This window comes from Suricata suricatta, chromosome 4 (genome assembly GCF_006229205.1).
Source record: "Suricata suricatta isolate VVHF042 chromosome 4, meerkat_22Aug2017_6uvM2_HiC, whole genome shotgun sequence".
Lineage (NCBI taxonomy): Eukaryota > Metazoa > Chordata > Mammalia > Carnivora > Herpestidae > Suricata > Suricata suricatta.
This window is the reverse complement of record NC_043703.1, coordinates 27,326,990-27,343,788: the sequence shown is the minus strand read 5'-3', so window position 1 is coordinate 27,343,788 and position 16,799 is coordinate 27,326,990. Positions and strand designations below refer to the sequence as shown.

Genomic DNA, 16,799 nt, shown 5'->3' with positions numbered 1-16,799 from the left:
CCTGGTCCCGTAGGCCGTCATACCTGCCTGGCTGGCGCACTTGTTGGTTCCCATCTGCAAACCAATTACACTTTGGCCAGCTTTTAATTTTCCTTCATCAAAACGTCTTGTTTGTTTCTCTGCATACTTCACTCCAATGTCAATGGTTGTATGGAATCCTTTTGTTTTAGCCAGACCTGCCAGTGCCACCAGCGTAGTCTGAACCTGGGTCATGTTTCCGTTCTCAAAAAGGTCGTTCGCTTCAAATATGTCATGTGGCTTCATGCCATAAGCTTGAATAGCCTTAATAAAGTTGCCAATATTCTCCAACTGAGGCCAGTTTAAAGAGGACTCATTAACCTTCTTCACTGAGCCTGGCTGTAGCTTGTTTATGAGTTCGCAGAGGATTATGCCATCTTTTAAGCCCAGCTGAAAGTTGGTGCCAGTGCTCATGCCTGTCACCTCTTCTATCCAGTTTCGTAGATCTTCTTCAGCCTGATGATCATACTTGGAAGCGATCTTGTTCTTGACTTTGGCAGAGAGCCCGTAGGAAGGACCCTTGTTGAAGTGGGTCATGGTGGTTCGGGAGGCGGAAAGAGGCTGCGCTCGGGTCTGGGGGTTTCTAGTACTCGTTTTCCCTGCTCCTGGGCGTTTCTAGTACTCGTTTTCCCTTCTCCTGGCCGCGAGGAGTGGCCGCAGCGCGAGATGCTCGAAGCTCGCTCCCCTGGGTGGCGCAGGAGACGCCCAGACGCGGCTGCGGAGCACAGGCGGTGCCTCGGCTGCTGGGTCCGACTGGGTCCCGCAGAGCCTCCCGCTCTGCTCCTGAGTCCGCCACCTGGACCCATTTTAGATGCATCGTATATACTTATTGAATAAATAGATGAAAGTTTTTTGAATGATTTCAGGTGTATTCATGAGGTTATTGGTGTATTATCTTTTATTTGTAAAGTGAACAGTTTTCTAAAGTTATGACCAAAAAAAAAACCAACCAACAACATATTGCCTAGCCTATACAATGTTGATATTCTTGATGTCCATAATTAGGGTAGATACTTTCTTTTTGGAACAGTGCTGGGGAATTTTGTTTAGATGAATTCTATTTTTACACAATTCTTCATCTGACTGGTGGCTTGTGTTTGCAAGATAGTGAACCATGGTTAGGTTATTTGATCTACCTATGGAAAGAAGGAGAATAAACTGTTTCCAGGTATTGTGAAAGTTAGCTAGTAAGTAATCATTTTCTTCAACTTTCTCATTTTATAGATTAACGGAAGGAGGAGGGTCTGCTCAAGGTTGTACAGCAAAGCTGGGAGGACAGATTTTACTTTATTACTGGAAAACATATCAGCTAAGTTAAAATATATTACATTTTATAAGATATGTTAACAGTAGTATATGTTAATATCAATATCAAATAATGAGAAACCGTCCCCTTTTCCATTCTTTGTCCTCCAAGCCTTTCTCCTCGGAAGAAAATAATCTCTTTTATCTGCTTTAACTTTGTATTTTTAAAAGTATTTGTAAAATGGTTCCATACAACACCCAGTGCTCATCCCAACATTTGCCCTCCTCAATGCCCATCACCCACTTTCCTGTCTCCACCACACCCTACCAACCCTCAGTTTGTTCTCAGTTTAAGAGTCTCTTATTCCCTCCCTCTCTGTAACTTTTTTCCCCTTTCCCTTCCCCCACTGTCTTTTAAGTTTCTCAGGATCCACATATGAGTGAAAACATATGTTTTCCAGAGCGACTGCACCAGTTTGTATTCCCACCAACAGTGCAAGATGGTGCCTGTTTCTCCACATCCTCGCCAGCGTCATGTTCATTTTAGCCACTCTGACCAGCGTAAGGTGGTATGTCAGTGTGTTTTGATTTGTACTTCCCTGATGATGAGTGACGTTGAGCATTGTTTCATGTGTCTGTTGGCCATCTGGATGTCTTCTTTGGAGAAGTGTCTGTTCATGTCTTCTGCCCATTTCTTCACTGGATTATTTATTTTCCAGGTGAGGCGTTTGGTGAGTTTCTTATAGAAACATTTCTTTTGGAACAGTGCTGGGGAATTTGTTTCTTATAGAAACATTTTGCATACTAGCCCTTTATCCAAAATGTCATTTGCAACTATCTTTTCCCATTCCGTTGGTTGCCTTTTAGTTCTGTTGATTGTTTCCTCTGCAGAGCAGAAGCTTTTTATCTTGATGAGGTCCCAAGAGTTTATTTTTGCTTTTGATTCCCTTGTCTTTGGAGATGTATCAAGTAAGAAATTGGAGCGATTAAGGTCAAAGAGGTTGTTTCCTGCTTTCTCCTCTAGGGTTTTGATAGTTTCCTGTCTCACATTCAGGTCCCTCAGCCATTTTGAGTTAATTTTTGTGTATGGTGTAAGAAAGTGGTCTAGTTTCATTCTTCTGCATGTTGCTGTCCAGTTCTTCCAGCACCATCTGTTAAAGAAACAGTCTTTTTTCCATTGGATACTCTTTCCTGCTTTGTCAAAGATTAGTTGGCCATACATTTGTGGATCCAGTTCTGGGTTCTCTATTCTATTCCATTGGTCTATGTGTCTGTTTTTGTGCCAATACCATGCTATCTTGATGATGACAGCTTTGTAGAAGAGGCTAAATTCTGGGATTGTGATGCTTCCTGTTTTGGTTTTCTTCTTCAATAGTACTTTGGCTATTTGGGGTCATTTGTGGTTCCATACAAATTTTAGGATTGTTTGTTCTAGCTTTGAGGAAAATGCTGGTGCAATTTTGATTGGGATTTAATTGACTGCGTAGATTGCTTTGGGTAGTATTGACAGTTTGATAATATTTATTCTTTCAATCCATGAGCATGGAATATTTTCTCATTTCTTTGTGTCTTCTTCAATTTCCTTCATAAGTTTTCTGTAGTTTTCAGCATACAGAACTTTATATCTTTGGTTAGGTTTGTTCCTAGGTATTTTATGGTTCTTGGTGCAATTGTGAATGGGATCAGTTTCTGTATTTCTCTTTCTGTTGCTAGATTATTGGTGTATAAATATGCCACTGACTTCTATACATTGATTTGGTGCCCTGTGACTGCTGAATTTATGTACCAGTTCTAGCAGACTTTTGGTGGAGTGTGTCAGGTTTTCCATGTAGAATATCATGTTGTGTGTGAAAACTGAAAGTTTGACTTCATCTTTGCCAATTCTGATGCTTTTTATTTTGTTGTCTGATTGCTGATGCTTGGAACTCCAGCACTATGTTAAACAGCAGTGGTGAGAGTGGACATCACTGTTGTGTTCCTGATCTCAGAGGGAAAGCTCTCTGTATTTTTACCATATGTGCATATTCATTCACTTTTGATTTATTAATTCTACATTTGATCCTTGGACACTCTCCCATCCAGGTATAACTTGACTTGATGTCACATGTATTATATACTGTATTCTTAAAGTTGCTAGAGAAAAGAAAATATTTTTTTAAAGTATTTTTATTAGAAAGTGTACAAATGGGGGAAAGGAGAGAGAGGCAGAGGGAGAAAGGGAGGGAGAGGGAGAGGGAAAGGGAGAGAGAGACAGAGACAGAAAGAGAGAGAGAGAATCCTATATGCAGGCTCCATACTCTGTGCATGGCCCGACATGGGGTTCAATCCCATGACTCTGGGATCATGATCTGAGCTGAAATCAAGAGTTAGATGCTTAACTGACTGAGCCACCCAGGTGCCTCTCATTATAATTAATAAGATTTTCTTTTCTTGGGGTGCCTGGGTCTCTCATTTGGGAGTTGTGAGATTGAGCTCTGCATGGGCTCCATACTGGGTGTGGAATCCTCCTTAATAATTGTTCTCTCCCCCATTTCACTCTCAAAAACAAAACAAAACAAAGACCCAAGAAAATTATAATGAAAATGCAATTACTGTACTGTTTTGGAAAAAAAAAAAAAGTCCACATGTAAGTGGAGCCACACAGTTCAAACCATGTTGTTTGTTAAAAGGTCAACTCTACTTTGTTTTCTTACATATCCTGCTTTCCCCTCCTAGATCATGATCTTTGTAGTCTCACCTGTAGCATTCGGATCTTGGCTCCTCGCTATATGCACTGTGACCTTGGACCAATTACTTACCGTTTCTATGCCATAACTTCCTCATCTTTAAAGTAAGGGCAGTACACATACTACAGGACCTACTTCATAAGATTATTGTGAGGATTAAATGTATGGAAGACACCTAATTTTTAAATCAGTAATAGTATTTACATTTTATGACATGAAAATATTGTTCGCTACTGAGTCAGGTGGTGTATTTTGTGGAACTTTGTAATATTTTTAGTGGAGTTGCCTAATTTTTATTTCTTTATTTTTCTCTGTATCTGAGTTAATTCTCTGCCTACTCAGTGGTGGTTTTTCAGAATTTGCTCTTCAGCTATATTCTTTGTGTCACATAATTATTCATCATTTTGTTCTTTGAAGATATCCTTTTTAGAGCCCTTCTTCCTCCTGTTTCCATTTGTACTGTTTATTTTCTAGGCCTGGTACAGAGCTATTGTACTATGACTTCATTCTGTAACATTGCGCTATGTTGGGTTCTCTATTTCTTGAATTGTAAGTCTTACCTGATTTTGATTTATTCATTTATTTCATTATGACCTGTTTTCTAGTTAGGTTCTTAGGATGCTTGGAGGTGAAATTCACTCAAAAATTTTCTTGTTTTGTTTTCTGTTTATCTGCTCAGATTCTCTGTCATTTCATTGATTTCAACATAGTTTTTGCTTTACTTCCTGGAACATAATTATAATAGCTGCTTTAAATTGTTTGCTTAGTAACTATAATCTGGGTTATCTTGGAATTGGCATCTCTTGATTGCCTTTTTCCTGGAGAATGTTTTATATTTTCTAGTATTTTTTTATTTCTAGTATTTTGGATTCTATCCTGGGTCTTCTCTGAGTTTTGCTGTGGTCCTCTGGAGAATATAAATGTTTTGTTTTAGGAGCCATCATCTCAGCTTTAGATTTTAAGTACTACCTCACATTATGTGTACAGTAGTTCAAATATAATATTAATTCCTTAGGCCTTTATTAACCTATTTTGGCTCAGTCTTACACCTGCACGTTCAAGAGTTAGTGATGTTTCTCTACTGTCTAGCTGGTTGGGCTGCCTTCCATGCCTTTCTTTACTAGAAATAATAGGGTTTCTATTGGGGTTTTAGTAGTCCAAGCCCAGTGCTTTTCCAAAATTGTGGTTCTGCCTCAGAGCAAAGCTGCAAAAAGAAATAAAAGGCGGGGGTGGTGGGCTGCTGGTATTTTCTGCAGGTTGCTTAGTCAAGTAAAACTTGACTTTCCTCTACATCCCTGTTTTCTTTAGTGTTCAGAGTGCTCAGTTGGGTTGCTTTGTATGTTGTCCCAAGTTTATAGTTGCTATCAGTGGGAGGGCTTGACTTTAGGGGGCTTATAGTGCCATGTTGGAACTAGATCTAACTGTAGATTTGTGAGATTTTTGATTTTCTACTCCCTACATTAACTATCTTCTTAATATTTTTGCTCAGTTTTTCTTTTATATTGGAGGTTTTCTTCAAATTGAGTACTCCTCTAAAGGAGATATTATTCTAAAAATACTCGTGTTTTATAAGATGTGTTTATGTGTGGGCTTCAGTGTTGTATTATTTCTTGGTGAGCCAGCCAAGAATTAATAAATGTTAGTGTCTGCAATTTTGTTAGGAAGCTATGGCAATAGTTTAGGTAAGAGATAGTGGTGGCTTGGATTAGAGGAGTGGCATTGAAGGGAAGTAGATGGGTGGATTCGAAGATGGGTGTTGTGTGTGTGTGTGTGTGTGTGTGTGTGTGTGTGTGTGTAAGAACTTGAGTCAGCATTAGAAGGACTCAGAAAGGTTTTTGTGGCAGAGCGGATTATTCCCCCTGATATTTAAAAAAATTTTTTTTAAATATTTGTTTATTTTTGAGAGACAGGGCATGAGAGAGGGAGGGGCAGAGAGAGAGAGGGAGACACAGAATCCAAAGCAGGCTCCAGGCTCCAGGCTCCATGCTGTCAGCACAGAGCCTGATGTTGGGACCACAAGATCATGGCCTGAGCTGAAGTCAGAAGCTTAACTGACTGACCTGCTACCCAGGTGCCCCATACTACCTTTTTTTTTAATTGGAGGAATTTTGAAATAGAAAGTGTCTGAATTTAGAGACAGTACAATCTGTATTTGAATCTTGACTTTGCTTCAAACTAGGTGACTCAATTCAATTAAATTTTGTTCCATCGTACTCATTTTACTCAACCATACTCAGAGGATTATGTTGGAGACAAAAGTGGATGATATAGGTAAAATGCCTTTGTCTTGTTTTTTAAACTAACTCTAATGGGTTATTACTGTGTCAGGCATTATTCTAAGTCTTTACAGGTGTTAATTTTTATAATTCTTACAAAAACCCTGTGAGTAACCATTTCCTGTTTAAGATGATAAAACTGAAGCCCAGGTAGATCACAGAGTTAGTAAGTGCTGGAGCCTAGATTTGAATATAGAAAAGTTGATTCCAACCCCCATGTGTTTAAACCCGGTATGCTTCATATTCTTAGCCCAATGCAGGTGGTTGAGGATGGGCTTAGAACTGTTTGTGCTAGTATTTTATTTCATTTATCTATACATAATATATGCCTATGTAGTGCTATTCATTGACCTAGTTAAAAGCAAAATTACTATGTAATGAAATATGTACTTTCAAATCTTTCACTGTTGTACTTATGCTAATAACTAAAGATTTCTCTTGAAAAAAAAATTCAGTTTTGCAGACAGTAAAGCATTTAGATTACCAGGTTCCCCCCCCCCCAAAAAAAACCCCTATTTGGTAAATCTGTTTTATTATATGTGCTGAGATTTGCTGACAGTTGGAATTTGAGTAACATAGAGAACCACCTACTCAGCTTCTCTCTGGAAAATAATTTTGCTCTGGTTTCTTCAGAGGCACAAGTGACATGTTTTTGTCTTGTGCATCTTTGCAACTTGTATGAATCAATACAGTAATGGAATTCATGTGTGTGAATTTTTATTCGAAAATACTAGTCATGACAAGTTGTGTGGAAAACCCAGGTATAGTGGTGTTTCCGTATTGACCATGCCTTTAGAAATGTGGCAATATAGTGATCACTATTAAATGAGAATAACTACTATTTATATAGGAATAAAATATATAGCGTGAGTCAGTGTAGAAGCACATGATTGTTTGAATGAAAGAGAATGTTTGTGTGTTTAGCTTCTGACATCATGAAGTTATTGAGATTGTGAATTTAGATTTATCAGCCAACTTTTGAGAGTTTGCTTTGGCATATGACACTGATGGATGAGCCCTTCGACTTTGCCTGCAGTGGCATCTTGGCATTTGCTCTGCTTCCTGGATGAATCATTAACAGCTTGTCTCATAAATGATATTACTCTATTTAGTTTTGCTTGAGGATTCTGTTCATAGCTCCTCTGGGTTTGCTGAGGGAAAATTGATGTTTCAGGCCTGGGTCTTCGCTGGTCTTGGCTCTCTGGTTTACCTGGGATAGAAGATACAGATGTTTATTTTCCTGTATTCTATCTGTTGCAGCCCTAGTTATACTGTATCAAGGCCTTGCCTAGAGCTCCTAGTTGCTAGAAGCTAGAAATTCTAGGGATTGATGGGCTGGGGTTTATACCTACTCCTTGCACCCAGCCTGGTACCTAGAACATATTAGGTACTTGGTAGATGTTGGTTGAGCAACTGTTGGATAACTGACTACTGAATGAAAATGAATGATTCACAGAAAGAAGATGAGACTCAAAGACCCAGTCAAGGTTATGCAGCTAGTGGGGTAGGAGATTCAGATCTTGTGACATCAGGTTATCTTCTTTTCTAGTTTATTCATTTAGCAGCTACCTAGCCATCTAAGAGAAAGTAAAATCAGAAGACAGTACACTATGTTCATGCTGATTTTTTAAATGACAAATGAATATTTGTGATAGCAGCTTCAGCATCGTTACAATGGGGTTAGTTGCTTATGCTCTTGGCAAATGAAACTAAATCATACCAATCACTCACGATCCAGCTTCAGTCCAGTCTGTGTCTTAGAGGCAGTCTCCACAGCTCTTGATTCACTTTTAGCTAAGACTCTTTCAAGTTGGCAGAGTAAAGTAAGGGCCCCTACAAAAGAAGCAAAATAGTCAGAGGTAGGAGGAAAACCAGAAGGAAATAGTTCTGTGGGGGCTAAAGAAAAACTAGTTGAAATACACTTAATTGTGTTGAATGTATTAAAGATTTTCTTATAATGAATACTGAAAAAAATACTTTTGGATTTAACAATTAGGAGGTAGGTGTTTTTAGCAAGAGCTCTTTGAGTGAAAGACAGTTAGTAATGGATTGAGAGAAAATGAGAATTAGAAGTGCACAGAGTAAGAATATCTCTCTCTCTGTCTCTGTCTCTCTATGGTGTTTGTCACTGAAGCAAAGAAAGAGATGGAAATAGTTCAAAAGCACAAGGGAAAAAATTTATTTTTAGCTGATGGCAGTTTTTCTCTTTTAAGTATGGCATGAATAGAATATACATGTGGGTAGAGAGAAAGAGATTAGTGGAGAAAGGAAAGAGAGGCATAATTTAAAGTGAAAATGATCTTTCGGGAGGCAAGATCTTCTCTGTACAGTTGTCTGGCATTTAGGAGCAAAGAATATGTTAGGATGGATGCCATAAGGCTAAATTTAGAGATGCAGGGGAGAGAACTTGAAGGAATTTTTGCTTGAAAATCTGTTTTCCTCTGTGAAGTAGGAAGCAAAGATTTTGACTGAGAGCTCCAAGGTCGGAAGTGGGGGATAGGAGGTTGACAGAGCTGAAACACCTGTCATGGTGAGGACTGTTCTGACGGCCCTGCTGGGATGAGAACCTAAATTTGCGGTGGCACAATTGTGTGATTTGTTTTTCTCATTCTACCTGGAGAATAGCAGATAGACTCTCTCCAGATTGGGTCTCAGTGGGGGTACATGTAGCAGAGAATATAGGAACTAGAAAATTGAGTAAGAGTGTCATGTAAGTTTTTCACTTTATAATTCTGGCTGCATATGATAGATAGAAAGTAGAACCAGGTGGCAGTGAATGGAGGGCCCAAAGAATAGACATAGTGGAAGTAAGGAAGTGAGAAAGGGAAAGGCCAGGAGACTGTGAACCAAGTACTAGAAACCAAGTAGAAATCTATTTTTTTAGTAGAAGTAAGAATAGATGACTACCAGGTCAGGAAAAGTGGTGAATTGAGGTAGTCTCTGGACCACTCAACTCTGAGTATCATTACTTCCTGGTTTATAGCTGAGGCGTTAAGTTGGTTTAGTGATCCTGTAATATAGTAGGATTTAAGGCAGAGGAGATACTGGGGGTCGAGAGCTGGCTTGTAAGTCTTACTTACTGGGGAATGATTTTTGACCCCTGTGAATAGTAATAATAAGATGTAAGTGGGTCTAACAAGCTGTATAGACAGTGTGAACTTTAAGAGAGCCTCTCAGGGTGTCTGGATGGCCCAATTGGTTGGGTGGTTGGTTGGGCGGCCGATGATTTCGGCTCAGGTCATGATCTTGAGGTTTGTGGGTTTGAGCCCTGCATGGGCTCAGAGCCTGGAGCCTGCTTCTGGTTCTGGCTCCTTCTCTCTCTGCCTCCCCTCCACTTATGCTCTGTCTCTCTATGTCTCTCAAAAATAAATAAATGTAAAAAAAAAATTTAAGAGAGCGTCTTGATCTAGATCTAGCAATATACAAGATACAATGTCTCCTTTTCTTATTGTTCCCAGATAAGGGGAAGCCATGGGAGGATTGCCATATTTGTCTGAGAAGCCTTTGAGGGTTGTAATGACATCAAGGGAAGTAGGATTATGATTAAATGTGGAGAAACCATTTTGTAAAGTGACTGGAAGGTGTGGAGGTTGTTTATGATCTTACAGGATTTTAAAGGCTGGATTGAAAATAGTTAGATGCCGGATTGTAGAGTTAATCTATTGGTTTTTGTACAACGGATTGTTTTATTTTCTTGTATAGCATTTTGTTTTTTAACTTTTAAAATATGAGTTTAAAATAATTTTAGAATTATAGAAAAGTGTGGGAAAAATATTACCAAGAATCCTGTATACCATTCATCCAGTTTCTTCAAATGTTGACATTTTATTATATTTGCTTTGTGGTACACTACATTTTTTTCCTGAAACATTTGAAAGTAAATGGCAGACATGCTATACCTTTACATCTAAATATCTCACTGTATATTTTCTAAAAACAAAGGCAGTCTCTTATAAACTACAGTGCAAATTATCAAAATCAGTAACATTGATATAATATAAAAATTTAAAGTTCACTAATTTCTCTAAGATCTTTTATAGCAAAAGAATATTTTTTATAGATTAGGATTTAACCCTTTATTAAATATTGTGCTTCTGTTAGTCTCTTTTAATCTGGAACAGTTTTCTGATTTTTTTAGTCCTTCATGACAATGTTTTGGAAAGATTCACAAATGTTGTTTTGTAGTATACTCCACAAATGTCCATTTTTTTCTAACAATGCTTTCACCCATTGGCTTTAGAATTCCTTGGTTATTATTGCCTGAAATAGTTATAACTGGTGTTTGTCATAGCAGATTTCTAATTCTTTCATTTCTTCTACATTTATTTAGAGTTGTACAAGGAAACATTTCCCCTTGCCTCCAGTTTATTTATTCATTTATTTCAGTATGGATTAATGGATTTTTATTTTATTCTGCTGGTTATAATCTGATTCTATTATCATTTATTGTGAGGCTCAACTCATCCCAGATTTGACCAGTGGGTTCCTCCCCCTATGTCCTTTGAATGTGTTCATCACGTTTGCACTTTCCTACCATACAGGACCTACATAATGTGAAATTTCTGATTTCTAGAGTTTAGTTTGGATTGAGGAAGTATTGGTTACACTTAAGCATAGGGCTGTAGTTGCAGCAAACTGACCAACACAACAGTTACTGCCATAGTAGTTTACTGCTGCTCTACTGGATGCTTAAATGAGCTTTTTCTCATGGAGTTGTTTGTGGAAAGTTTGTAGGGTTGTTTATTAGCCGAGTTGTTGAATAAGACAGAACATTGGCGTCATGTTGCCAATGATGTTAGTGTGCCATTCTTATAATTGAAGTACCAAGGAGTAGATAGTATTACTGTGCAAACAGAATACCTTTGTAGATGAATATATAACGTGATTAACAAAGGCAAAGGATCCCCATGAAGCAAACTCTGTTTTAGAGGGAAAAGAGACAAAGAAAAAGCCCATATGAGTCATTTTGATCTCTAAAATGTGTTTTGTTAGAAAGTCATCACACTAAAATGGGTATATATTGGTATTAATGTATTAGTACTGTTAACTAATTGATGGAGAATAACAAAGATGATCATATCAGAATTTATGTAACCTGAATTTCTTTTCTTGTAAAGATAATGGTTATAAAAGGTTACTGGATGGATGTGGAGTCTGTGGTGATTTTTTTTTCTTCTTGGTAATCGAGAAATTTTACAATGCCTGTTTTCTAACTTACAGAAACTTACTCCTTTGAGCATAGATGGAAATCTCTTTAAAAATGTATCACATTGTGTCTTACATTAAGAACAAAAAGAATGTTTCTTACTTTCATCTTAGTTCTAGAGAATTTGGAGAAAAAGAAAAGTAAAAAAGAAATGTACAACTTGCAAGCACTCATGCTGCCCATTTTGTTACCTGTCAGTTTGAAACATTTTTTCTTATTTAAAAATGTATAATTTATGCAGGCAGTTTTGTTACTTTTTTAATACTGTATCATGGTCATTTCCTTATGTCATTAAGTATCCTGTTAGAAACACCATCTTATTATTTTTTTTAAGTAGTTTATTGTCAAATTGGTTTCCATAGAACACCCAGGGCTCTTCCCCACAAGTGCCCTCCTCCATCACCTCCACCTCTTTTCCCCCCTCCCCCTTCCCCTTCAACCCTCAGTTCATTTTCAGTATTCAATAGTCTCTCAAGTTTTGTGTCCCTCTATCTCCCCAACTCTCTTTCCCTCTGCCCCTCCCCCTGGTCCTCCATTAGGTTTCTCCTGTTCTCCTGTTAGACCTATGAGTGCAAACACAACTGATATTGTCATCAATTCAAGGTGACCGATCACTTGGTGTCAGAAACATTAGAGATCACTATTCAGGAAATGAGCTCATTATGTTTTATTTATTATTTGCTAACAACAACTAAAAAAGCTTCACAAATATACTTAAAAGTAGTAACTTTAGGCTATACAGTCATTTAAAATAGGCCTAATATTAGGTTTCTCCTGTTCTCCTGTTAGACCTATGAGTGCAAAACATGGTATCTGTCCTTCTCTGCCTGACTTATTTCGCTTAGCATGACACCCTCGAGGTCCATCCACTTTGCTACAAATGGCCAGATTTCATTCTTTCTCATTGCCATGTAGTACTCCATTGTGTATATATACCACATCTTCTTGATCCATTCATCAGGTGATGGACATTTAGGCTCTTTCCATGTTTTGGCTATTGTTGACAGTGCTGCTATGAACATTGGGGTACATGTGCTCCTATGCATCAGCACTTCTGTATCCCTTGGGAAAATCCCTAGCAGTGCTATTGCTGGGTCTAATGGGAGTTCTATGGATAGTTTTTTGAGGAACCTCCACACTGTTTTCCAGAGCGGCTGCACCAGTTTACATTCCCACCAACAGTGTAGGAGGGTGCCCGTCTCTCCACACCCTCGCCAGCATCTATAGTCTCTTGATTTGTTCATTTTAGCCACTCTGACTGGCGTGAGGTGCGATCTCAGTGTGGTTTTGATTTGTGAGAAACACCATCTTAAATGGCTGGATAGTGTTCCAGTCTTTTGATGCTGTTATATTATTTTGGATAGATTGTTTCCAGTTTTCTGTTACTATAAAACTGTGATGAACAGCTTTATGAAAAAAGTCTTGTTTTAAGTTTCTGATTAGTTTGTTTGGGTGTAGTCGTCAAGTAAGAATTACTAATGACCTTTTTAATTTTTCTAAAAAGTGATATATACTTATTTCTAAAAATACAGGCAGTGTAAGTACAAAGAAAGAATCAATCTAGGCATCCATACCTTAGGAACCAGAAATAATTTATGTTAGCATTTGGTGAGCATAATTTCATTTGTGCATATAGAAAGGAATAATGTTATAAAAATAGGATAATGCCATTTATGCTATTTTTAAAAATGAAAATATGAATATGATTTTGTTTGAATTCAACACCAGGGGAAGAAATTTAAATGAACTGAATTCTATATAAAGGTTTTAACACAGAGCTATTAGGTTATATAAGATTTTACTAAATTAAGAAAAAGTACAAAAACCAGTAGGGAATTGGAGTAATTTAAAAACTGTATGTTTTAATTTTAGGTATTAGAGATTAAATCCCAGCTGTGATAGATGAGTTGAATGATATTTTCATCCCCTTTTATCCCCCTAAGTTCCTGATTTTTATGTTGCATGTATTTTCATTTCTGGTTATGTAATGTTTGCTTCCTGGTTTTTTTTTTTCCTTAAGGGTTTTTAGTTTCTTTCTTTTTTTTTTAATATTTTTAATTTATTTTTGAGAGACAGAGAGAGACAGCATAAGCAGGGGAGGGTCAGAGAGAGAGGGAGACACAGAATCTGAAGCAGGCTCCAGGCTTTGAGCTAGTTGTCAGCACAGAGCCTGATGCGGGGCTCAAACCCACGAATTGTGAGACCATGACCTGAGCCAAAGACGGACCCTTAACCAACTGAGCTACCCAGGAGCCCCAAGGTTTTTTTTAAAATGTTTGATTTATTTTGAGAATGAGAGAGAGAGAGAGAGAGAGAGAGAGAGAGAATATATCCCAAGCTGGCTGTCAGTGCAGAGCCCGTGGAATCATGACCCGAACTGAAATCAAGAGTTGGGTACTTAACTAACTGAACCACCTTGGCGCCCCAGGGTTTTTATTTTGGTTTTTTTTGTTTGTTTGTTTTGTTTTTCATGAGAATGAGAAAAAGAGAGCCTGTGAGCAGGGGAGGAGCAGAGAGAGAGAGGAGAGAGAAAACCACAAGCAGGCTTAGCACTGTCAGATCCTAATGCAGAGCTCCATCCCACTGACCTGAGCCAAGGTCAAGAGTCCGACACTTCACTGACTGAGACAGCTAGGCACCCTTGATTTCTGTCTGCCAGCAGCTTAGACTTTAGTGCTATATTTAGAATTAGTTCTGTATTTAAGAGGATTCAGTGCTAACCACCATATCTTTTCCTAATGCTTTTCTCTTTCTTTGCTTTTTATTTGATTCATTTTCTGATTACCTGGTTTTCATTGTAGAGTAATTTTTTTTTAAGGAGTCATGGTTGCTGTAAATATACATGAAGACAACTTGGCTAGCTCAACTGTTTTTTTAAATGTAAATATTAAAGTTATGAAACATTTCAAACAAAAGTACAGAAAATAGTATATAAGATAATTTTATATCCACAGGAGATAATGGCAAATGGAAATAATAGCATTTTGTCAAATTTAAGTTTTGAACAGTTTTTCCTCTTTTTTAAGAAAGGTACTCTAAAAGCCTTACATTCATGCTTCCTCCTTCTTCCTCATACGCTTTCTTGAAGTTGATGTATATAATTTCTGTGAGTGCTTTTACTATGTAAAATAGTTCGGTTTTAGATTATGTGAAAATTTGCTTATTATAGCATTTTACTATTTTATACTTTCCCAGCTTGCTTTATTCACCTGGCATGTTTGGAAGATTTGTCTATGATTCATGTTGATTGAATTCATCAACTTAAAATGTTGAATTGTGTTATAAAATCATGAAATAATATTCATTTCCTCCTTGCAGACTGCTTTTTTCAGTATCTATTACAACTAGAACTGCTAAGAGCAATCTTGTACATATATCTTTATGTCCAAGTGACAGTTTTCTAGTGTTGACATCTGGAAGTAGAATTATTGTATCCCACACACCTTCAGCCTTTGTAGGAATCGCCAAATTGCTCTTCCAGGTAGTTCAGTGAATTTATTTTCTTATTAGTTTGAGTCCCAACACCATCATTCCTAACAGTTTGTGTTCTTTTAATTATTAGGAATATTTTTCTCATTAATAATTTATATTCCTTCTGTGTGATGCTGTTTTATCTCCAGTAAAATTTGTTTTCCTAGAGTTTTCATTTCTACCAAAAGATCACCCGTTTTATGACCTGTTTTTGGTTTTGTGCTTATATTCTTTCATGGTAAACTATTTTTTGATGAGTGAACATTCGTTACTGCTCTGTGCCCTCAGTCATTGGTGCTGCTTCTGTCTGTGCATTTGGAGTCTCAGGCAGTTTGTCTGTAATCCAGTGACCCTCACCCTTGCCAACTCACTGATTTGGTTATGGGAGAGGATAGCTGCTTGTGATTTTTGTGACTCTCTTTGTTGTTGGCTGTCTTGTCTAGCTGTGGTAAGAAAGGCTGGCCCTAGTGTAGTTTTTCTGAAGACTTGGGTGATATGGGGTTGGAATTTATTTTCTTGTTTAGGATGTATAATTCAGTGATTTTTTTTCGTTTTTTGGAGAATATGGTTTAATTTTATTAAGCTTAAAAAACATTTTATTATTTTAATGACTGCTCACAAAACTTGAATGAGTAAATATTTCAGGTGTCTACTATATTCAGAGCACCAGGGAAATCAGAAATATATGAAGTATGATTCTTGATCTTGAGATGTTCAGGGCATCTATCTATTACTTGACTAAGTTCTCTTCCCCATTCTGGTAAAAGAAAAACTCTGGGAGGCTCAGAAGACTATAATTTTATGTGAAGCCTACTCTAAGCTCTAAACTCCGCTTCCTGTTTTAGGAGATACCAGGATGAATAAAGCATACTTTCTAAATTTCAGAAGGTTATGATCTAATGGGGAAGGTAGAAACACTTCCAAATCTAATTAGAGGTTGTCAGGGTCCCTAAGTCCCCAGGGCATCATGAAGCACAGCACCAAGTTGCTAGTGGTAGTTTTCCTTGGGTGGAAATGGTTGCAATTAGAATGGACCAGAACTTGTTTTTCGTTCTTGTGCCTAAATAGTTTTGCTTTTAAAAGCTCTTAAGTGTTGAAGGACACCATCTGGGGTTCTTGTAAACAATACTTAATAGTGCTCTGCTGCTAAGGATTTGAATAAAGGCTTAGGGTCATCTTGTCTTGCTGGAATTTGCTATGCAGAGCCATGAACTTCCCATTTTTTAAGGATCAGCTAGGCCAGTAGGAATGGACCGGGACCTTGTCTCACTGTGAACTGCCTGTTTCCTATCCGGAGTTGTTTTGATTTTTAACTAAACGAAACTCTGTAGATTCCCCCCTCCCCCCCCCCGCCCCAGAAAACAAAACAAAACAAAATAATGCTTTTTGAAATTGTTTCTAGAATTTTAAAGTAAAAAATGATGGTACTCTCCAAAATTCTTTATTTTAGAACATGACAATAGATTGCATTAACATAGGTTCAAGATCAAAACAGCATACCATCTAAACTCAGACTGTGTTGACTCCAAGGGTTTTTTTTTTTCCCCAATATTTTATTGTCAAGTTGTTTTCCATACAACACCCAGTGCTCTTCCCCATAAGTGCCCTCCACCAGCACCACCGCCTCTTTTCCCCCTTCCCCCTTCCCCCTCAACCCTCAGTTCATTCTCAGCATTCAATAGTCTCTCAAGTTTTGCATCCCTCTCTCTCCCCAACTCTCTCTCCCTCCTCCGCTCCCCCTGGTTCTCCGTTAGGTCTCTCATGTTTTCCTGTGACTCCAAGGGTTTTGATCAATACAATAACAAACTTTTTCCCTTTGACATGCTCTGATTTTTGTTGTTTGTGGGGAGTGTGTGC

The 16,799-nt window shown here is 37.8% G+C and overlaps 2 protein-coding genes across 2 annotated transcripts in view; one reads left to right on the top strand and one right to left on the bottom strand.

The window, feature by feature from the left end:
- The window catches only part of LOC115289395 (calponin-3-like), a 1,134-nt gene extending 579 nt beyond the window's left edge, over window positions 1–555 (bottom strand). Inside the window, 1 exon segment of the mRNA XM_029936547.1 lies at window positions 2–555. Coding sequence (XP_029792407.1) covers window positions 2–555 — 554 coding nt within the window.
- Window positions 1–16,799, top strand: part of NDFIP2 (Nedd4 family interacting protein 2) — a 68,086-nt gene that overhangs the window by 12,516 nt on the left and 38,771 nt on the right. The window lies entirely within an intron of this gene.